Source organism: Triturus cristatus, chromosome 6 (genome assembly GCF_964204655.1).
Source record: "Triturus cristatus chromosome 6, aTriCri1.1, whole genome shotgun sequence".
In the NCBI taxonomy this organism is placed as follows: domain Eukaryota; kingdom Metazoa; phylum Chordata; class Amphibia; order Caudata; family Salamandridae; genus Triturus; species Triturus cristatus.
In genome coordinates, this window is record NC_140589.1 from 938,182,320 (window position 1) to 938,205,974 (window position 23,655).

The 23,655-nt window shown below is 49.1% G+C and overlaps 1 protein-coding gene across 6 annotated transcripts in view; it reads left to right on the forward strand.

The window, feature by feature from the left end:
• Nucleotides 1-23,655, forward strand: part of STXBP5 (syntaxin binding protein 5) — a 1,306,577-nt gene that overhangs the window by 299,822 nt on the left and 983,100 nt on the right. For all 6 annotated transcript variants that reach the window (XM_085611623.1, XM_085611620.1, XM_085611619.1 and 3 more), the window contains exon 4: nt 17,416-17,516. In XM_085611623.1, coding sequence (XP_085467749.1) covers nt 17,416-17,516 — 101 coding nt within the window. The remainder of the gene's footprint in view (nt 1-17,415; nt 17,517-23,655) is intronic.

Sequence of the window (23,655 nt, forward strand, 5' to 3'; positions counted from 1 at the left end):
GCAACAGGTCCGGGTGAACTCCGCCCACTGCACGCACGCCAGTCCGGTGCTGGAGGCCCAGCCCGCCCGGCACCAGAAGACGCTCTAACTTCGGCCAAAGTCGTAGTACAGCAGCCGGGGGCACCGCAAAACGTTGCCAAGGGTCTCAGGAGATCAGGGGACGCGAGTTCTTATCACTCACACAGCTCAGTTGCAGGATAAGTAACGGATAGTCAGACGGTATTGTGGAGCACTCTGCTCAACCGGCCATCTTGGTCGCGAGCAAGCTCCACCCCCGAACAGGTCCTTTTTATCTGTGTCACTGGAGTGAGGCCTACAGGCTTGCTCATTTAAAGTTATGTGGCTGTGAGCTTAACTTACCATGGGCCTACTTCAGTTTGGGATGGGGTGCTGCAGAGATTGTGTGTTATACTTGGGGTAGGTGTGTGCGCCTGTGAATGGTAAAGTACAGAGATAGCAGTGCAGTACAATGCCTGTATGTTATGCAGGTGCTGGGCGTACGGATGCCTGTGAATGGAACTACATGAAGGATGTAGTGCTGTGCAGTGCGTGTATATGTGCTGGGTGTGTGTGCGCCTGTGATGGGTACAATACATGAAAGATTATGGGCTCCATTTTGAGAGACCCAGAGCTAACTGGAGGAACATGAGGAATCCTCCTAGACAGATCAAAAGATTGCAGCATTCCTATGTGCTGGGTGGGACACACTGCAGGAAGGGAGAGCCAGGTTCTTCAGAACACTTCAAAGGGTGCTCTTTTACTCAGAGAGAGGTCACTAGGAAGGGGCCTAGGCACATCTCATGGAGGAGGTGGTGTTAATACAAGAATCTTGAAGAGTAGGATTTCAAAGACACAGATTCTAAATAACATTTGGTATTTGCAAATGGACTGTAAGAATGGGCTTGGGGCCCCCAGAATTGTCAACTTTGAGGCAGCCAGTCTGACTGTGCAAGGAGAAGAAGCTCTGCAAAACTAATGCATGTGACTAGGACTTGGGTCCAAGGTTTGTCAGTCCCCCAGCATTGTGAGTGGACATTGCTCAGGGGCTTAAAAAACACTTTTTCCTGGAGCACAAAAGCCAACCTGCTTGCCCAGACCAGTGTGCCCTCAGAGGAAGAAGTGTGAGGCGACAGCTGATTGTTGGGCTGCATTGAAAAGTGCTGCAGTGCAGTGCTGTAGCTCGTGTGCAGAGCTAAATCGGCTACCCTGCATGCCAGATGGGACTCCCATGAAGAAGTACTGCTGTGCCGATGGGGCTGTAGCCTTTATGCGTAGCTAAGTCGGTGGCCCCGTTTGCCAGGTGGAGCTTCTTCTGAGAAGAATAGCAGCAGTGCTGGGCTGTAGCCGATATGCAGAACTGAGGCAGAGACCCTGCATGCCAGGTGGGGCCACCGTGATGATTACTGCTGTGGCGATTGGACCGTGTCCCATATACAGAGTGGAGACAGTGACCCCATGTGGGGGGAAGGGTTCCGGGGGGAGGGAGTGTCACTAGGACAAGGTAAGGAGAGTGGTCCGGTCGAGACGGTTGTTCTGAGGAGGCAGCCACCATAGTAACCTGAGTGGGCCTAAGCCCAGGAGTATCACACTCCGCCACACATCCGGTTAGGGAGCATCCCAAGAAATGGGTCAGCCTCAGAGAAGCATCAAGGACCCCCTGTGTACATTACCTCCAAAGGACCACTTGTGAGGTACTCGAAGACACCGGAGTGCTGCCCCTCGTGGGCAGCATGTGTGGAATTTTCCAGAAACCGCTGCAGCTTCAGCGCCCATTAAGGGGGCGAGCTTGGAGACTTGGAGCTTGCTGATGTGGGTAAGATTGATTTAGACCAGGCGACCTTGGGGGAACTTGCCTGCCATATAGCGCTTTGGCGTTGGAACACTTTTGACTTTCATAAAGCATCGGAGTGGGACTCCTATGACTCAGTCTACTAGTGGGGCTTAAACTGAATGTTGCCTAGTGAATGGGCAATAAGCACTACCACTAGCAAGAGGATAGTGGGACTCAGGAACCCTCCTATAAAACACTAAACCCCTAACCTCAGGTGTACTGTGTGTATTGTTTGTGAATGTCATATTTTACTTTGCACTCGTGTATAAATACTCCCTTTTTTTATATAAGCAGCTATTTAACTGTACAATCACTTATTGCTGCTGCTGAACATATTTTGACTTGTGAGGCTCTGTTTTCCCCCCTTAGAAACGTTGCTCTACTTGACCTGCATTACCACTGAAAGTCAAGTGCTGATGGTGTACTTGGCCTAATTGCTCAGGATCAATAGTAGGTCGGACCCCCGGACATCAGTTGTAAAATGCCTCGACCCTCATGGTTGGGCCCAGTAGCTCCTGCTTGCCAGGTGGCCCTCTCAGGGGGTATCTGACACTCTTCAACTAGAAGGGAGTGCGGGGAAAAGCTCTGTCCTGGCTAGAGTTGTTCATTTAGAAAGTTCACAGCAGGTTTTCTGCGTCCTTTTGTCTCATCTCAGAAACCTAGTTTGCGGGGTGCCTCAGGGTTCTGCTCTGAGCCTGCTGCTGTTTAATGTCTACCTTGCCCCATTGGCTACCCTTGCTGAGTCATGGGGTGTGATGGGGGTTTCCTATGCTGACGATACACAACTTGTGTTCTCTTTTAAAGAACATTTGGTGGCAGCCTTTCACAACTTTAAGGCCCTGAAAAACATCTTGGTATGGTTGAAGGAGAACTGTGTAAAACTTAATGCAGAGAAGATGGAAGTCTTGTTTTTCAGTCAGGCTCCTCCTCCAACATCTAATCTGTGGTAGTCTGCAGAGCTGAATCAACCACCTATCCGGGTGGATTCAGCCAGAAATCTGGGAATCAAACTGGATAAAGACCTCTCTTTCAAGATTTCAAGACGCAGGTGCATCATATTTCATCCATGTGCTTTTGGAAATTAAGAGCCATCAGGAAATGTCTTCATTTCCTGCCGGAGGATTGTGGGAAGACTGTTGTCCATGCTTTGGTGACCTCACAGCTGGACTATACCAACAGCCTGTATCTGGGGCTACCGGCGCATCTTGTCGGCAGGCTTCAGATTTTTCACAACGCTGAGGCTAGACTGATCCTGCAGGTTTCCCTCCGGCATCACATCTCCCCTCATCTGCGGCAACTCCATTGTCTTCCTGTCATCAGGAGGATTGAATTTAAGTCTCTGATGTTGGCTTTCAGAGCCACCAGAGACCTGAGCCCTGGCTATCTCAGAGACTGCAACTATTTCATCAGGAACGGGACCTGTGATCAAACCACCTGTGACTTCTGTGGGTTCCACACTTTCTTAAAGCCAGGCAAGGTAGCAGATCCTTCGGGGTAAACACTGGGAAACTATGGAACGCTATTCCTGCCTACCTTCCCATGTTGGAATCGGAACAGGTTTACAGGAAAACGCTAAAAACCGGGCTTTTTAGTCAGTCATAGGGACCTGCTCGACCCCCCACCTAGTTCGCTACCAGTGCTGGGACACTTCATCTGAGGTAGCCGTGCGCTCTAGAAGCTACATTTATTATTTTTATTATTATTATTGTTGGTATTGTTAGAACTGAGAGGAAGCAAATGGACGTATCGCGGGACAATACAATCCATGTCACAAGACAATTGAAGCAGGTTTTCTATGGTGGCAGTTTCCCATAAACCCCCAACCTAAGTCTCCCATTCCATTCTTCATCAGACAGTGTGGTGTTGATGATAAATGCTTCCCTGGAGGGCTGGGGAGCTCACATGCAGGAGTTCTGGACCAGGGGCCTCTGGTCAGATATGGAAAAGAGGCTCCATTTGAGGATCCTGGAGGTCTATGTCATAAGAAAGAGCCAAGAATCGTTCCTCCAGAGAGACTAATGGGTCAGGTGGTTCTCATTAGGACAAGAAACACGTTATCGATGTTTTACATTGCAAAGCAGTGTGGAACGAGATTCAGCCCTTTATTGGAAAAAAATACAGCAGCTATGGAACTGCACCATCCTGCAACAAGTTGACATCCTCGTGGAACAGTACCAGGATGCCAGAATGATCACGCGGAGACACTCAAACACTATCAGACTGCCACAAGTGAGAACTCCACATGAATCAAGTGGGCTATATCTTCCACAAGTGGAGTCATCTCACTCAAAGCAACAGGAAAGGCCGAAACAGCGCCAGCAGATTTTGGCAACCAAGGACAATGCCTTCTTTGATCAAATCGTTCAGCCCCTTCTAATATGCATTTCCTCTGTTTCCCCTGATCCCAAGGGTACTGAAGAAGGCAAAGGTGGATCACTGTATCCTTATTCTCATTGCTTCAGTGTGCTGCACCAGTATTGGTCCACAGACGGAAGACTACTGTCATTTCTGGCAATACCATTGAAAATGTTCCCCCGGCTCCTCTCCAGGCACAATGGAAAGATACTCCATCACGACCTTCAGTCGCAGAGCCTGACAAGATTGTACCTAACTTCTGAAAGTTCAGTCATTTGGACTCTCCGGTAGACTAAAAGAACACCCTGGACACCGGTACCGGTGCCACAAACGCGTATAACGCCAAATGGTAGCATTTCTGTGTCTGGTGCAGAAGCAGAAGTTTTTACCGACTCTCCGTACAACCCCATGAAATACTTCCATATGTGCTAGACCTAGCCAAGAGTGGTTTGAAATATTCATTAGTGCCTGTCCACCTTGCGGCAATATCAAGGTTCACAAGAATAGAACACTCTTTGTCCACTCTGTTCTCACAAAGGATAATAAAGCAGATTTTGAAGGAACTTTTCATACATTTCCTCCTATACAGTGCCTATTGTCCCCTGGGAGCTCTGCAGTGTGTTAAGTCAGCTTATACTGCCTCTCTTTGAGCAGCTCCACAGGGCACATCTCAAGTGTATCTGTTGGAGAGAACGCTCTCTTGGTGCTTACAGTGGCAAGGAGAGTCTGAGAGCTGCAACCATTTACAGTTGAAGAACACTTTCTCCCCTTCTTAAGGGACAAAGCAAAGTCATTTTACGAACGAACCCCAAATTCAGGCCTAATGTGCTTACTGACTTCAGTTTGAATGAGCCTGACATTCTACGCTCTTTTTTTCCCTGAATCTCCCAACGTCTGCTGCAAGGTCGTTGGGCCCTCTGGATGTGGGCAGGTGCCTTATAAGTTCTATATTGACAATACAAAAGACATACGGTCTTCTGACTACCTGTTTGTGTCCTTCGGGCATCCAGGAAGAAGCCAAGTCCTAAACAAACGGGGACTAGCACATTAACTATCAGCCTGTGTCTCATTTTGCCACGGCAAGGCCAAACATCCCCTCTAGGGATGATTGAGTGTGCATTCCACCGGGAGGATGGTGATGACTGCAGCACTCCTGGTGTGCCCTCACAAAACAGCTGCCATTGGAAGATCAGGCGCACATTCATGAAGCACTTCTGCCTGTAAGTAAACGCAGCAGCCGACTTAGTAGTAGTGCAGGTCCTCCGGGGCAGTCAGTCCTCCGCAGCCTGTTTTAATAAAACTGAGCTTGCTTCCCCCCTTGTTATAATTGTGATATACTGCATACTATTCTAATTCAAGCCTGTGAACATCTGGAAGATTGAGTGCTGGAGATGAAATTAGGAATTTTACCTGCATCTCCAGTTCTTCAGCACTGGTATCTTTCATATAGTCACATGCAACCCTCCTTCCTCTCCTCTCAGTTTGGAGGCTCATTTTTTAAGTACTCTACTCACAATTTATGCTACGAAGTCCGACCTATGGTGGCCTTTAGGGGGAGTAGAAAAGCTTGGCACTTCCACTTCATTGACTGAAGTTCAGATTATTTCAAATGAAGTGGATGTTCTACTAAACAGACGGTGTTCTTGCCTATGGCAATTTTTAACACTATTTACTGTTGTGTAAAGTTACTGGGATTTCCCAACCTGATGATGGGGAGCGATTCAAGTATGTGCATATATGAAAGATATCAACACTGGAGAATTGGAATTAAAGAAACAATTTCTTCTTGCAATTCACATCATTCAATGTGAGTCCTACCCTTTTCAAGATAACTAGAAAAGTAAATTTAAGCTGGGTACAGAAAAGTACAACGCAGAGATGAATGTGTGACTTCCATGGAGAGTGAGATCAAGCACGCAGAATCTGTGACCATCCTTCATGAAGGCCACAGGCAGGCACCTTGGAACCAGCCTATCCTTATTGGCTTGTATGGAGCCCAGAGCTAGTCAGTGCAGAGATGGATAATATCTTTCTTCATACAGAAGAACATTTCTGTTCCCTCTTCCACTAAGGTGTGCAGGTGAGAGGCCCCATTTGGAACTCGTACAGGCCCTTTTGATCTAATACAGCTTAGCTAGGGGCAAGCAGAGAGGGGGTTGGAGAACAGGGACCAGTTCCATTGTTTCCATGCGCAATAATTATTAAAACACTGGTACTATGTTTCAGTTTTTAAAATATATTGTTTATCAACTTTTTATTACCATGGTTTTCTTCATTCATTTTTATTATTGCAACTATTTACTAACAACAAATAATCATATGAGTCTTGCAGGGCTGATCATTAACCAGTACGCATGATCATCATGTTATGTTCAGTGGTTCATGAGCTACAGTCCATCAGGTTTTCTGTCCCCAGTTGGTAGTGGTCATTGAGCATGGACATTTGCCAAAGGGTCTAGAAAACTGGATACAACACAAATTTGTTCTTACAATAGCAAACAACTATCAGCCCATTCAACAGTTTTGGTCATGAAGTAGAAAACAGCCATCAATATGACTAATGGACCTTGAAAACCCAGAGATGACAGCTGTGTGAGCAGCAAAAAGGTGGATTGGCATCAAGCAGATGTGGAAGCGCAGATCAACGAAGACAGCTACACTCTGTCACTTTTTCAAAGCTTTTTTCGATGTTCTGTCAACAATTTTTGGTGTGTAATGTCAGACTTCTGGCTTCAAACCATGCGGCGCCTGTCATCGCGCCCTGTCGCTGACGGATCTACACTTGGGGCCTAATTGCGAGTTTGGAGGTGTTGCAGCGGGCCGCCACGCTAGCGTCCCGCTGCAACACCGCCAAACTCGTAGTCAGCCCACCCGTTGTATTCCGACTGGAGTACAGGTCGGGCGGTCCTGCATCGGCGGTCCCACGCTGGTGTCTTTCTAAGGCTCATAGGAGAGCCTTAGAAAGGCAACGATGTAGGAGCGCTGCAGACCCGTTCCTGCACGGACCGAAATGCACAATGTTGTGCATTTTGTTCAGGGGAGGAACACGAGGTGCATAAAGACATGGGGGCACACCTTGTGTCCCCCTGCATGCACCCCCATGCACAGAGGCAACAGGGAGCCGTGTAAGGCCCCCTTAGATTCTTGACAGCCATCCTTTTCATGATCGGGTCACCGCCATTAAAAGGTTCGCAAAGAGGAAACTCGTGATATGCTTGGCGGTGCCACAGCGGCATTGTCAGCATATTAAAGCCTCACACTGCTTTGACACGTTGCGACGGTCCTGTGGTGGCCCACCGCTTTAGTTGTAATTCGGCAGGTGAACCACCACCACCACGGGCTCTGCAGTGAACTCGTATTTAGGCCCTTAATTTGTCTCTGGTACCTGGAGCGCGACCACGACTCATTCGTGCTCAGACTGCCAGGCCATGGCTCCGAAGGCTTTAAGGGAGTGCTCCGTAAAGCGTCTTGCTGCCCAGCGCTCAGCTCCACGCGGTTTGCCCCGGAGGTCTTGCTCTTGGTCCTGGTTGAGAGGAAGGTCTAGGCACAGCTTTGGGAGTCCTAGTCCTCCTCCTCCCTTGTTGGGTCGGTCATGTAAGAGGCATAAGAAACTCAAGAAGTCGAAGCATGCTTCAACTTCTCCTTGTCTGTCGGCTGACCTGACGGAGGACTCTCGATGCTCTAGGCCTCATTCTGCGAACTTGTACTAGGGTCAGCTTTGTGCTTCCCTGCCTTTCCGGAAGCCTGAGTGACCCCAGCCCAGCTTAAAGAATTCTATGATGCCATGTGCCTCATATTTGGGTGACCTGACCCTCCTGGCATCCCTTAGGCCCCCAGAGGCACAGATGGGCTTCCATCAGGTTCTACGCCAGCGGCTCCGGTCCCAGCACCGATGCCCCCCTAATGGATCCAGTGGTGGATTCAGACCGGCACCCGTCATGCCACTGCGACCTTACCCAGCCCTGGCCCCTGCACTGAGAATCCAGATGCTGCCGACACCCCTGGCGCCACCAGCCTCATTCTTATCTCAGACGAACCGGAGCTGTAACGGCACCTACCATCGCCGACTGCACCCTTGGGTCCTAGGTCGGTTCCTCAGCTTTATTTTGAAGGGCTAGGAATGGAGGAAGATTGGGAGTGGTCCCTTGACCATTTACAAGACCAGTCTGAGCATGTAAAGGATTAGTTTGAGGAATTGGGTGAGGTCAGTAGACTTGATAACTTTCTAGATTCTGGCCTGCTTTCTCCCCCTACCGTGGCTACGGAGGAGGGAGCTTCATATTCTATGGCGGAGAGAAAGGCAGATGAGGTCCTGGACCTTCAGCTCCCTTCGATGGAAGTCAGGATGAACATCTTGACAAAGGTCCTGCAGCCGTGTGTCTCCGCCTCGGAACTCCTCCTGCCATTTAATGAGGCCTTGACTGATGTCCTTCTGGGAACCTAGTCCAAGTCCAGTACAGGGGCTCCTGTGAATAGGACAATAGCCCCGCCATCGCCCTGAAACGGATGACCCAAAATTCCTCACCAACCACCCTCCCTCAGAGAGCTTGGTGGTCCAAGCCTCTACCTCACAAGGCACGTTCCTTTTTGCACCTCCGGGAAGGGAATTCAAGAGGCTTGATAGTTGGAGCAAGAAACGTTTTTCTTTCACCAGCCTTGCATTCTGGTCAGTGATCACTGCATGGTTATTAGGCTGTTATGCCCACTGTTTGTGGGAAATGGTTCCGTAAGTGCTGTCACAGATCTCGGAGGACGCCTGAGCCATTCTCTCCCAAGAAGTATCAGACAGGAGGGATGTGGCAAAGTTCACCAGTCGTTGTGGGGCTTGACACCACCGATTCGCTGGGCAGAACGATGTCATCGATGGTGGCTGTTTGATGCCATGCTTGGCTGAGAACTTGTGGCTTTTCTCGGGATGTCCAGGCTTCCCTTATGGATATGCCCTTTGATGGTACCCGTCTCTTTGGAGACCAGGCAGATATGGCCCTTGTGCGCTTGTAGGACTTATGGTCTATGGCCAAGTCCTTGGGCCTCTCAGTGATGACCAGTCTTGTCTTCTTTTCACCCCTTTCGGGGCCCCTCATGGGATTTTCAGCTATGCCAGCCATATCCCAGACTGCACAAGTTGAGCAACCTCTACGCGGCCGTGGGCATGGCTCCTTTTAACCCCGTGGGTCGGGTGGCCAGAAGTCGAGTCAGTCAACTCCTCCCCCTGCAGCCTCTAAAACTCTCTAGTCCTGCCCTTTAAGATCATGGACAGCTAGTAAGTGGCAGGATCAGCCATCACCTTCACCACTGGCAAAGCATCACATCAGACAGGTGGGTTCTTCAGATTGATCGAATGGGCTACTCCCTCCCCTTTGAGACTACCCCTCCCTCCATGCCCCCAACTTACGACCAGCTGATGGAAGACCACCTGAACTTTCTTCAGGAGGAAGTCAGGACTCTTGGCCAAGGGAGCCATAGAGAGGGTACCGGTGCCAGAAGTAGGCCGAGGTTGTTATTCCTTCTACTTTCTGGTCCCAAAAAAGGACAAGGGCCTTCGTCCTATTCTAAATCTGCGAGCCCTCCACTACTTCCTCAAAAAGGAAAAGTTCAAGATACTTACTCTGGCTCAGGTCTTGTCTCCTAGATCCCGGAGTCTGGATGGTAGTGTTGGGCTTGCAGGGCATCTATTTTCACATTCCCGTCGTGTCTGCCCATTGGTGTTACCTGTGGTACACAGTAGGCCACAAGCACTTTCAGTTCTCAGTGCTCGCCTTTGGCCTCACCAGTGCCCCTCAGGTGTTCACCAAGGTGATGGTGGTGGTCGCAGCTCATCGGCGCAGATCAGGGGTACCAGTCTTCCCCTATCTCGACGACTGGCTGTTGAAGGCCACAGACTGTCCTCTCCCACCTCCAGACTGCAGAAAATCTCCTGCTTTCGCTGGTGTTCACAATGCCGAAGTCACACCTGAATCCCTCTCAGACACTCTTTTATTAGTGCTGTTCTGGACATAGTGCAGTTTCGGGCCTATCCTCCCGAGCTGCCAGTCCAGGATATCCAGGCTATGATACTGATGTTTCAGCCTCTATCCTGGATTTTGGTGAGACTGACTCTAAGGCTGCTGGGTCTCATGGCCTCCTGCATCCTGCTACTAACACATGCCAGGTGGGATCTGCAGGATCTGCAGTGGGACCTAAAGTTCCAGTGGGTGCAGCATCAGGAGAATCTCTCCATCATGGTCCAGATCTCGGTGAGAACTCCACAGGACCTGCAGTGGTGCCTGACCAACCACGAACGGGTCAGAGGCAGTCTCTCTCCCTTCCATAACTGGATCACACAGTGGTGACACGTGTCACTCCTGGGTTGAGGCAGCTATTTGTGAGAGGTGGAGATCAGAGGACTCTGGTCTCCGGAGGAATCCGGACTCTACATCAACTTGCTGGAACTCTGAGCGATTCGCTTGGCATTGAAAGCTTTTCTTCCTTCCAACAAGGGAAAGCTGGTTCAGGTGTTCACGGACAACACCACCACCATGTGGTATTGCAACATACAGGGCGTGGTGGCATCGTGGACCCTTTGCCAAGAGACCCTGTGTCACTAGACATGACTGAAAGAGCAGGGCATATCCCTTGTGGTTCAACACCTGGCAGGTTCCCTGACTGCCTGGGCGGATTAACTCAGCCATCAATGCTTACCAATTCAGAGATGGCGTCTCCACCTGGAGGTGGCACAAGGTCTCTTTCAGAAGTTGGCTTTGGTTAGATCTGTTCGCCTCCGCCAAGAACACGCAATGTCAGCAGTTTTGCACACTGGAGTTTTCAAGGTGGCACTCGCTCGGCGGCGCTTTTAATTTCGAGTGGAGCTTAGGCGTCCTGTACACCTTTCCGCCAATACCACTCTTGTCCAGAGTGCTCAAGAAGATCAGAAGCGACTGTGTCCAAGTCATTCTTGTGGCTCCGGACTGGGCATGGATAGTTTGGTGTCCAGAGCTTCTCCAACTGAGCATTGATCCTTCGATCAGGCTGCCCCTTCGAAGGATCTTCTGTCGCAGCTGCAGGGTAGGGTCCTCTACCTGAACCTGTCAACTCTACACCTTCTTGCGTGGAGATTGAGCGGCGGCAGTTGATAGCATTTGACCTTCCTCCCAAAATTTGCTATGTTAATTTGGCAGCTAGGCGTCCCTCTACCAAGACCATGTATGCCAGCCGGTGGCAAAAATATCTTCTTCCTCTTTCTGCGTCCCTCTCTCAAGTCCTTCTCTTTATTTTGACCCTTGCCCAGCATAGCTCTGGGCAGTCTTAAAGGGTATCTTTACACCCTGTCTACTGTCTTGAGGCTGCCAGACCACTCTCTTTATTTAAATCCCCTATTGTAAATAGATTTGTTAGAGGGCTTGTACAAATCTCACCTGCCCCATTCATCATGCTTTTGTGGTTCTCACCTTCCTTGTGTGTGCTCCCTTTCGAACCTCTGCACAACTGCCCCCTCTGGCTGCTTTCCATCAAAACAGCTTTTTTGGTGGCAATTACTTCTGCCAGGAGAGTGAGCTGATTGTAGGCTCTGATTAAGGCCTCCTTACCTGAACATCTTTCCTGATAAGTTTGTGCTTCGCATTAGGGCCTCTTTCTTAGCAAAAGTATTAAACCATTCCACCTGGGGCAATTCCTCACCTTGTCCATTTTCTATACTCATCTGCTCCCCTCTGACGTATAGGCAGTGTGAGTATGTGGATGAGTGTCAACATGCAGACAATATACAGCCCATCAAGTACACCAGGCTTCTCTTTAATCTTCCCTGCTGCAGCAGCAGCAGGTAAGCCAGTTTAGCTTGCCATTAGTGGAACACAACCACCCAACAGGAGGTAGAATCCAGCGTTTTTTACCAGGATGTTGATGCATCCCGTCTAACAGATGGGTTCCCAAAACAGTTCAGCTTGGATTTACCCTACCCGTCCTTTGTGCCACGCTGAATCTCGCCCCCCTTCTCCCCTGTCAGGTTGAATCTCAGGGGAACACTTGTCTATTCTATTGCAAGTTGTGCAGGTTTTACTCTGCAAAGGAGCCATTCTGGGGCCTTTGGGTTCGGAATTAGGACAGGATCCCTAATGCTTCTTTTTACCCTATGTTGACAAAAGATGGGGTGCTTCGGCATATCTTAGTCATTTGTCCTGGGAATGCCGTCCTGCAGAAGGGCTAATTTCAAATGCTCATGCTAGCCCAGATTTTATCTGACCTGGACCAGCGTTACTGGATAAGTGTCCTTGGACTTGCAGGACATGTATTTTTATATACTCACCCTGTGGTCCCACAGACAATACTTGCAGTTCAAGGTTGGACAGGAGCATTTTCAGTTTGCCATGAACCCCTTTTCCTCACCAGTGCTTCAGGGGTGTTCATAAAAGTGATTGCGGTGGTCGATCCCAGCTTTCCCCAACCTCTACGATTGGCCGCTGAAGATGGGCTCACTTCAGTCGGTTGTAGACCACTTCTTGACATCATTGAGTTTCCGAATCAACAAGCCAAAATCTCTCCTGACAACCTTGCAGAGGCCCCCCTTCATCAAAGCTCTCCTGGATACAGTTCATTTCAGGGCCTTCCTTCTATTACAACATGTACAGGACATTCCTGCTATGTTCCCAATGTTGCAGCCTCAGTTCTGAATCTCGGTGATAGCGGTTCTGAGGCTTCTTGGACTTCTAGCATCCTCCTTGTCGACCATGCCAGATGGCCTATGCGAGCACTGTAATGGAATCTGAAGTTCCAGTGGACCCAGCATCCAGGAAACCAGTCCAATGCCATCCTAATCTCAGAAGAAACTTTAATCGATCTGCAGGGGTAGCTTCTCAATCGCTTGGTCCAGCAGCAGTGCCTGGCCCTTTCCGTCTCCGAGTTGTCAGTCATGACGAATAAGTCACTGCTGGGTTGGGGAGGCCTTCTGAGAGAGGAGGAGAGCAGGTCCTCTCAGAAGCCTGGCAACAAATCAATCTGCTGGAGCCGTGGGCCATTTACTTGGCAATATAGGCATTCCTGCCATCCACCAAGGGGGAGCTGATGCAGGTTCTCACGGACAACACCACCGCCATATGGTGCTGCAACAAGCAGAGAAAAGAGGGGGGTCATGGGTCCTGTGCCGAGAGGCTAGGGAATCGGGGCATTTTTCTGATAGTGAACCACCTGAAGGGATCTTTGAAGTCCATAGTGAGCAAGCTTAATCAGTGGACTGTAGCGAATCACAAACACACACCACCCCGCATCTGGGGTTAAAAGTTACAATTCTGACGCAGCCTTGTTTTGGTTGAAGGGAGCAGTCAGTATAAAACAGAAATAGGCGCCCAGTTGTTAAAGTCAGTCAGTTAAAATCAATCAGTCAGTATTAGTGCATGAATACTAGCGCTCCTGAGGACGCGCTATTATGCATGAATTTGCATTTCAGTGAAGGAATGTGGACCACCACACTGAAATGTGTTAGTCTAACGCCGGATACGAGGTACTTGGCAGGGCTGGGGCGGCGCCCTGACCAAGTGCTGTGGGAGCAGCGATGGCCCACGCTGTCAACGGCAACCTGATGGTAAGTTCTGGGTGACAGGAGGAATTAGGAGGAATGATACAGGATCATGTGCTGAGCAAGTATGACCCGATAGAATGGTGGAGCGTATCGCCGTGGAGTTGCGTGTGTGATAGAAAGGTTGAATGTGTTACTGCCAACCGTGTGCCTCCTTCACCTATTTCACAGCTTCTGTTAGGCCACTTGTGGATTAGAATATATGGTTTCTAGGAGAGGGCAAGTCGGCATATTGATGGAGCCGAGCCAGACATCCTGGTTGGGTGTAGGGTTTCCACCTTGAGAAACATACCGGCCGTTTGTACAGGGTTCTTGAGATGCCAAAGTTTGCCCCTGTACAGCTGCTACTTAGCCACAGAATCATGCTCGGGCCGGCGTTTGCCGAGGGATTTGTTGCAGCGAAGCTGCCTGTACCAATTTCCGCTCCTCAAGAGTCGCCACGCAAAGTAAGTAGTGCCTCGTGAGGTATCTCTCTTTCACTGCTTGAAAATGTGCTTTAAATTATTAATAGCACAAGCATGCAGGGTGCCAGCCCAATTAATTTCAGCACCAGCGACATTAAGTCAGCAGAGCCGCTTGGCCAATGCCAGAGATGTGTAACTCTGTGACAGCCGCTGGCTGTATTGGTTACACATTTAACAATACGATCAGGTTAGCTGGGTTAGTGCCCTCCCATTTCTAGTGCTTGCTTTGCAGTGAATTTAAGTATCACTCATAGTTGTTGAAATATCACGCGTAATTACTCTGAAATTATGAAAATGTCACGCATAGTAATTTGAATCCTTGGCAGCTATATGCACACAGCGCTCTAACTTTCCCTTCTAAGGAGTTACTGAAGGTCAACCTCCAGCTAATGGAAGAATGAAGACTACTGAAAGGAAAATGGCCACATGGGCTCAATTAGTTGACTTTGTGTTGTTTTCAGTGCTGCTTTCTGTCGGAGGTGATAGAAAAAAAATCCACTGTCTGTCTCCAGAGGTGAAGGACATATTTTTACGGAAGGCAAACAGTTGCAAATACTTGCATCAGGACTGGCCCCACTGCTGCAGATTCTACAAGTGGGTCCATCCTGACAAGCCTCACTATCAAGAGTCTGGCTTGTAGTTGTGGCACTTGATACAAATACACTTATTGAACTTTACTTTTCACCTTACATGAACCCAAGTGCAACACCTTTTCGAGAGAGGTCTGAGGTTATACCATTATAAGTGGGCTGAAATAACCTTAGACTTTTGGCTACTGGTTAGATACACCTCTGGATGCTGCATCAAATTTTAGAGGCTATTGAAAACCTCATTAACCAAAGCCAAATGATGAAGCAAGATACTGCGCTATTGCAAAAACGGGCAATAGAAGCATTAAATTAAAGTTAAAAAAACTTGCAGGTGGCTTACGTATTTTTCCTTATCTTCAGAGAGGATTGAACATTAAATAGTGTTCTTTAATTATGGACTCTAGACTGGTATGTCAGTACACTGCAGCTCAAGATGACAACCTTTGAAGAAGATAATACCTTTGCAGTAGGAGAGAGGATGCATGAGGGCATTCAACCTCAGACATGCATAATTCCACATCGGGTAGTGTCTCACGAAAAGGCAAATACCTGAAATTTGTGATGAGTGGTAAACAATGTTTTCACGGTCCTTTAATTTATTATGAAGTTTCGGCTGAGAGTCATTCCATGGTTGTCCATAACCGAGCAACTGGCTGGTAAAGAGATACATTTTTCAGAAGTGTCAAGCCCAGACAAATACCCCTTTAAGTAGTTGATTCTCTTGGGATTCACTGTTAATGTTACAAAATTACTTCTGCTGAGTATACAGAATTTCTTTGGGACAATTTTTACACGAAAGTGGGTCGCAAGCATTTCTGAGCATGAATCTCATTTTTCTAGAAGTTTGAAACTCTGAGAGGAAGGCAATGCGCCTTTTGTGATCACGGCATTAATCTACTTCTCAATGCCAGGTTATAAAAGAGAACAAATCCAGCAGTAGCAAGCTTTGTGGTGGTCCAATTGGCAACGAGTCTTGGCAGTGGTCACTGTTGATGGTGACAAAACTAACAAACCAGCTACACTGGTGGAGATCCCAAAATGTTAAGTCTTTGCAGACTCACGACCAAATGTGACCATTCCAGTTAATGCATGGGAGACACAGTAAGTGCCCATAAAGTGCCTTTCCATACTGGAATGATAGAATTTGGATGAGGCAACCCAACACATTAACTACTGAAGCTCGGAGCAGATGGATTATCTCTAAACGCATTCAAGAACACTTACACATCATAATAGTCTGTATCCTCACATGGTGCACTTTAGACACAGGGTGGAACACACTCCGAGTTTAACAGTTTACTACACGATATATGTTATTTTTATTTGCTGTTCAACTAACATGTATTCCGAAGCAGGCGTGCAGTACTAGATAACAATCTTTATAACCAGATACATACAAATAAAAGTGAATGATTCGATTCTGCAGTCATACTGCCAAGAGTTGAGCGCGCCCATCACGGGTCTGCTTTCCACAAAGGTAAATTCTTCAGATATGTATGGATGTATCCACTTCCCCAGTTCAGAAGTAAGGCACAGACTGTGATTTGTGATATTTTGTGTTCTATCCCGCACTGCAGCTCCTTTGTTGCCTAGAGTGTAAGATGTGCCAGACATCGATGGTGAATAACCTTAATGGCATTAAGCACTGCTGCAAGTACTTTTTTAAGTCTCTCTAACCATCAAATTTTGGTGGCTGTTTAAAACTAAAAAAAATTGAAGGTGAATCTCAAGAAAAATAAGGTGGTTATGTCCAATTTCAATAACTCACCCTAATCCTTGGACTCTTTATTATGAATAAATAAATACATGATACTCAGATTTGTAGCATGCGGCTAATCACCCGTGAGGGCATCAAGGCACTGTCCATAGGCACAGGGAGATTAAGTGATTTGCGCAGAATCACAGGATGTTGAGCTGACCCCGATACTCCAACCTGAATCCCGAGCTCCAAAGTCTGCAGCTCTAGCCGTTACGCCAGTCTCAGTGGCCATTTACCTTCTTTCTGCGAAGACCATAAAAATGTTTTAGGTCTGATGAGTGATCTAAAACTGTAAGTGGAAAAGCAAGCTACTGCTGTTTCCAGAGACCCCCCCCCCCATCTTGTTTGTTGTCTAGAAATTGGATAAATTGCAACTGGCAAGCTTATACCTATGAAAGACACCAGAGTGGATAGTCGATGCAACAGTACATTTCTATTTGGGCGGAATCTTCTGGTAGCTGGGTGGTTCACTTGTGTTTTAAAAGTTCGTTCCATACATGCATACAGACCATTCCACTGTAATGATGTTCTGTATAAGATAGCACATGGCATCCACTTAATGCCAAATGTTCTGCCATTTTTTGTGAAACGTTTTTCTGACACAGAAGAAAGTTCAGAATGTGATACCGTATTCAGACTGCATTCATAACAGTTAATACAAGGAGGTACCCGAGTTACCTATACAGTTATGGAAAATGTGTAATCTAATAGAAAAATCTATGTAATCGAACTGAATTGTTTTGCCTATTTTTACCATCAATCTCCATACGAATGCTTTCAGGTAAACAACTTACTGAAGTATGCATTTTCAACCTGATTGTGGATAAAAGCTTTCAGATTAGTACATGTGTTTGTTTTTTGGTTTACAGGGAGCTCTTGTGAGTGCCTTGGCTGATGACACTTTACACCTGTGGAATTTACGTCAGAAAAGACCCGCCATACTTCATTCCCTCAAATTTAGCCGAGAAAGGTAATGTTTGATTTATATATGTCTTAATGAGTAGCTAGACAATTTTGTAACTTTGTGATGAGCTGTTCATTGAATGAAAGAGGACAAGCAGCTTCCAGCTGTAGTCGATATTTGCTTCTATGCGTCCATTTCTATACCCCAAGCCCAACATTACTGTTTTCCACTGGCTGGATGTGCAAGAATGGTACAAAGACTTGACCTCACAAGCGTAGTTGTAGTTGAAAGCAAATGGATTTTGGTCTTAGGGTATTAAGATTTGAATTAGAGTGAGGCTGTTTTCTCTTGAGATATAATAAATCAAGGTTGCATTGTTTATAACAGTTTTTTAGGTGAGAAGCACATATTCAGGGGCTGGTAAATGGAATTTATAACGGGTTTTAAAAAGTGGCGGAAACCCAAAGAACTGCTTTGCAGATATTTATGAAGTAAACCATACCAAATTAAGCCCATTCAAAGAATCGAACAGTCTGTTGAACTTCCCAGCTGTCAGACTCATTCGAGAGGATTTTTTCTCTGGCTTGGTGCTACTAATTGCAAAGTGATGCTTCTTGCGTTTTTAAGCGTGACTAATTTTTGTATATGATATGGTAGGATTTATGGATTTTTAAACAAATTTGAGTTAACTATTTGTTTGAAAAGCATGAAAGCACCTAAAAAGTTGCAAAACTCAAATGCATGGAGACAAACGACGTCCTCCATTGTTATTGCCAGACAGATGAAGATTTAATTCCCAGCATGAGATTAAACAGGAAGCTGCATTAAGGAAGAGCCAGGTTAAATAAATACTTTACAGGGGAGATATTCATCTCTCCCTGGGATGGTTGAGGTAATCTGTCAGCAGAGTGGATGGAAAATCTAGCAGAAATTAACCCATTGCCCTAGAGGAAGCATGCTGAAGATTTTGTAGTTTTATTGACTGTTGAGACAAGGGACTTGTCACACCTGACTGTGTAAAATCATATCCATGTTTACACTGGAGAAGGTGAGAGCAAGTGTCTGAATGCAAAACCGACTGTTGCACTTGACTGGTTAAAACCTTAAGAACTGTTGTGTGAAAAAATCTGCGAAGCTGCAGACGTTGGGAATTAATTAGATTTCTGTCTGGTCTATATTATGTTGGACTATGTGTTTATCTGATGACTTTTGAATGTATTCGGGCTAAAACAAATGCTGCAGTTTGTGAGTACATAATCTGATGCTTTCATAGCGAGGGTTATGGATGGACATAAAAGTTCCTCTGATCCCTCCGTTCTGCCCCCACAGCAGGGACAACAACCACAACAATTACCAGCAACGTAGGGACAATAGCAGCATACCACAGTTGTAACCCCTGTACCCTGTCCCCTGCATGGTAAACTAATATGCTTCCTTGCGGCGTGTACCCTGACTCCATGTGAAAGTGACATCCTAATTTCTTTATTTAGTTCCCGCACACACGAAATCCTGTGTGCACACTGAGGCCTAGGCCCAGAATCGACCACGAGACCTAGGCCTGGCTGTGTGGTTCCCAAAAGTTTACTCCGTAGTGGACACAAGACTACTTACTGTCTTTGTCACTGCTTCCCAAACCTTTTAGACCCACAGCCCGGTTTTCCGAACAACAAACTTTTGCGACCCACCTACATTTAATGGAAATGAGACTGCAATTTTTGAATGTAACTAAAACATCTTGTGCCAGCGCATTGTCATTTACAGACAGTACTGTTTGCATTGAGGTGGCCATTAAATATGCACAGACCTAAGTATCTGAAAGAGACACGTTAGTGATAGATTCCTTACTTTAGAATTACCCCCAGGCGTCAGACTAGATCCGGAAAGTTTTCGTCAGCGGTACCCCTGTGCATCGGAAGGTGGCGTTGTGCGGCTCCGCGTCCGTCGTAGGCATCGTGATTGCCGGGATGACGTCGCGGCAGCTACTTAGCCTCCACCCTCGCGCGCTGACGTCATTTCTTTATTTTTCCACGCCAGAAAGCGCAGATCCGGAGAGAGGGGTACCCCCAGTCAATTTTTGACTGAGTTTTTGGGACTTTTGTCTCTGTCTTTTTTGAGTCTATCGACTCCTGGTGCTGTAGGGATGCCCGGTTTCAAATCTTGCGAAGTTTGTCCCCGCATGATGTCGGTGACGGACCCGCACCGCGAGTGTCTCTACTGCCTGGGGCGCGACCATGACCCCACGTCGTGCTCCGACTGCCGGGCCATGGCTCCGAAAACTTTGCGAGAACAGTCCCGAAAGTTGCTTGAGGCCTCGTGGGAGGTTGAGGGACCGATCGCGGAGCCCCCATTATCGTTCGACGAAGTCTTTGCACTTGGGGACAGGTAAGACGAAGCACAAGAAGTCGAAGAAGCGCCGTCGCTCTTCGCCTTCCCCTAGCCTGTTGCTCGACATGGCTGAGGGTGCGGGTGGTGCCGTCCCCGCGGCTCCGGTGGAGCCTACGCAGATGCAGATGACCTACCCGCCTTTCCCGGGTCCGTCTGCGACTCCGGCCCAGCTGCAGGACTTCCTGTCAGCCATGGCTCGCCTCTTTGGGCCATCTGGCCCCGCCAGCCCGCCTTCGGGCCCTGCGGGTTCGACTGGGGGTCCTCGCCCTTCTTCGTTGTCGGCTCCAGCCCCGACGTCAGCGCTGGCCTTGACGCAGCGAGACCACCATGGATCCATGCATGGATCACAGCCTACGTTGGTTGATCTCGTACTACATCCACCGACGTCTACGGCACCGCCGCCGGCGTTGGCCGGCCACCCGGCCAGTGTCGTCCCCGGCTTCCACCCCGACATGGAGACGATGCCAGACCGGTGTCAATCGACGCCGATTCCGTCGCCGATGGGGAATTTCTATCCCTTTCTCCATCCTCTTTCTTTTCCGCCTGCCCAGCAGGTTACGGAGGACGGGGAGGACTGTGAGGGGTCTGAAGACCCTCTCGCAGCCCAATGCGAGTTAGACCCGGACTGGGCAGAGGATTTGGAGGATGCAGGTGGACTGGATTTTTCTCCAGAACCTGGCGCACTGTCTCCTTCTACCGTGGCTATGGAGGAGGGTGGTACTTGTTCAGTGGTGTTGTGTAGGGCAGCCGAGGCTCTCCACCTCGAGCTCCCTACAGTGGCCGTCAGGACTAACCTGACAGAAGTGCTTCGGCCGGCGGCTTCCTCTGCAGAGCCGCTGCTGCCCTTCAATGACACACTTTCAGAGGTTCTTTTGGGCACCTGGTCCAGGCCCAACATAGGGGCTCCTGTGGATAGGAACATGGCCTGACGCCATCGCCCAGCCCCAGGCGACCCCCATTTTCCTCTCCTAACACCCTACCCCTGAGAGCTTGGTTGTCCAAGCCTCTGCATCCCAAGCGCATTCCCTTCCGCACCTCCGGAAAGGGAATCCAAGAAACTGGAGCAGTTTGGGAAGAAGATTTTCTCTTCCGCCAGTTCAGGGTTGTGGTCTGTGAACACTGCATGCCTCTTCGCCGTTATTCCCACTCTGTGGGATACGGTGGCGCAGGTGCTTCCTCAGTGTCCCGAGGATGCCCGGACGGTGCTCTTCCAAGCTATTGCTGAATGGAGAGATACAGCCAAGTTCACGATTCGTTGTGGTCTTGACACCACCGACTCGCTGGGCAGAGCGATTTCCACGACCGTGGCGCTACGCTGTCATGCCTGACTGAGGACAACTGGCTTTTCAGGGCATGTCCAGAACACTCTGATGGACATGCCGTTTGATGGCACTCGCCTTTTTGGGGACAAGGCAGATAGTGCTTTGGAGCTCTTTAAAGACTCGCGGGCTACGGCCAAGTCCCTGGGCCTTTCGACCACTCCTCGCTCCTTTTGTGGCCAAGGAAGGGGCGCCTAAACGCGTTCATTAAAGAGCCACAGGCCTGCCCAGCAACAGTATCAGTGGAGCCGTGGACGTGGGACCCGCCGAGGAAGGTCACGGGGCCAGCGGGCGGGTCAGTCCACCACCACCCCTGCCACCACTGCCTCCAAACCTTCCTAGTCCGGTGTTTCAGGCCCATCAAATGCCAGTGGGCGGCAGGATTCGCCATCACCTCCCCCACTGGTACACCATCACCTCGGACAGGTGGGTTTTACAGATCGTCTGAAGGGGCTACTCACTCCCCTTCGAGTCTACCCCTCCAGCCATGCCACCTCAATTCCACCGCAAGTCGAGAGATCACTTGACACTTCTTCAGCAGGAAGTTGCGGCCCTCTTGGCCAAGGGGGCCATTGAGCACGTTCTGACGCCAGAAGTGGGGCGTGGTTGTTATTCCCACTAATTCCTGGTTCCAATGAAGGGCAAGGGCCTACGTCATATCTTATACCTTTGGAACTTCAATTGCTTCCTCCGGAAGGAGAAGTTCAAGATGTTCACACTTGCTCAGGTCTTGTCTGCCCTTGACCTGCAAGACTGGATGTTAGCATTGGACTTGCTTGGTGCCTACGTAGCCATTAAAGAGCTGGTCATCCACCATGAATTGTTTTGTACGATTCAGGTAAAATGAGAGCGCACGTTTTGGGCGAGATGGTGGAGCCTCTCTTCCTCTGTGGAAGGGTGCAGAGGCGGAAAGAAAGTGGGCAAGGTTATAGATTGCGTTGGACTGCGGTTCACGGTAGGCCACGAGCACTTTCAGTTCACCGTGCTCCCTTTTGGCCTTACCAGTGCCCCTTGGATGTTCATGAAAGTGATGGCGGTGGTCGCAGCTCATCTGCGCAGATCAGGGGTTTCAGTCTTCCCCTATCTCGACGACTGGTTGTTGAAGGCGGGCTCGCCCCAGGCAGTCGTCTCCCACCTCCATACTACGGCTGACCTCCTGCATTTGCTGGGGTTCTCCATCAACGTGCTGAAGTCGCACCTGATTCCCTCTCAGAAGCTCCTCTTCATCGGAGCAGTTCTGGATACGGCGCGGTTTCGGGTTTATCCTCCCGAACAGCGAGTCCGGGACATTCGGCTATGATTCCGATCTTTCGGCCCTTGCCTGGGTTTTGGTCAAGATGACCTTGAGGCTGCAGGGCCTCATGGCCTCCTGCACCCTGCTGACTAATCATGCCAGATGGCATATGCGGGCTCTGCAGTGGGACCTGAAGTTCCAGTGGGCGCAGCATCAGGGGAACCTGTCTGAGTACGTCCAGATCTCGGAGGGCACTGCACGGCAATTGCAGTGGTGGCTCATGAACCAGCATTAGGTGAGCGGCAGATCACTCTCCCTTCACCAACCGGAGGACACAGTGGTGACGGATGCGTCCCTCCTGGGATGGGGCGGCCACATGAGAGAGGCGGAGATCAGAGGCCACTGGTGCCCGGCGGAGTCCAGGCTCCATATCAACCTTCTGGAGCTCAGGGCGATCCTACTTGCACTGAAGGCATTCCTTCCCTCTGTCAAGGGTGGAGTAGTGCAGGTGTTTACAGACAACACCACCGCCATATGGTACTGCAACAAGCAAAGCGGGGTAGGGTCGTGGACCCTATGTCAGGAGGCTCTGCGTCTCTGGACATGGCTGGAACATCAAGGCATTTCCTTGGTGGTTCAACACTTGGCAGGTTTTTTGAACGCCAGGCCGAACGATATCGGCCACAGGTGCATGATGGATCACACATGGCGTCTTCACTCGGAGGTAGCGCAAGGTCTCTTTCAACAGTGGGGAGAGCCTTGGTTAGATCTATTTCCCACCGAAGAGAACGCGCAATGTCAGCAGTTCTGCGTGTTGGAATTTCCAAGGCGGCACTTGCTCGGTGACGCTTTTCCCAAGTTGCGGTCTATTGTATGCCTTTCCGCCTATACCACTTCTACCCAGAGTGCTGAAGAAGATCAAGCGCGACCGTGCCCAAGTCATTCTTGTGGCCCCAGACTGGGCTCGAAGAGTTTGGTATCCCGAGCTACTCAGTGTGAGCGTGGATCCCCCGATCCGACTGCCTCTTCGGGAGGATCTTCTGTCGCAGCAGCAGGGGCTGGTCCTCCACCCGAACCTGTCCAGCCTCCATCTCCTTGCGTGGAGATTGAGCGGCGACAGTTGATTCCATTTGACTTGCCTCCTGAAGTCTGTGATATCATTCTGGCAACCAGGCGTCCCTCCACTTAATCAGTATACGCCTGCAGGTGGAACACATTTGTGGCATGGTGCACAACAAAGGCTGTGGATCCCCTTTCTGCCCCTCTT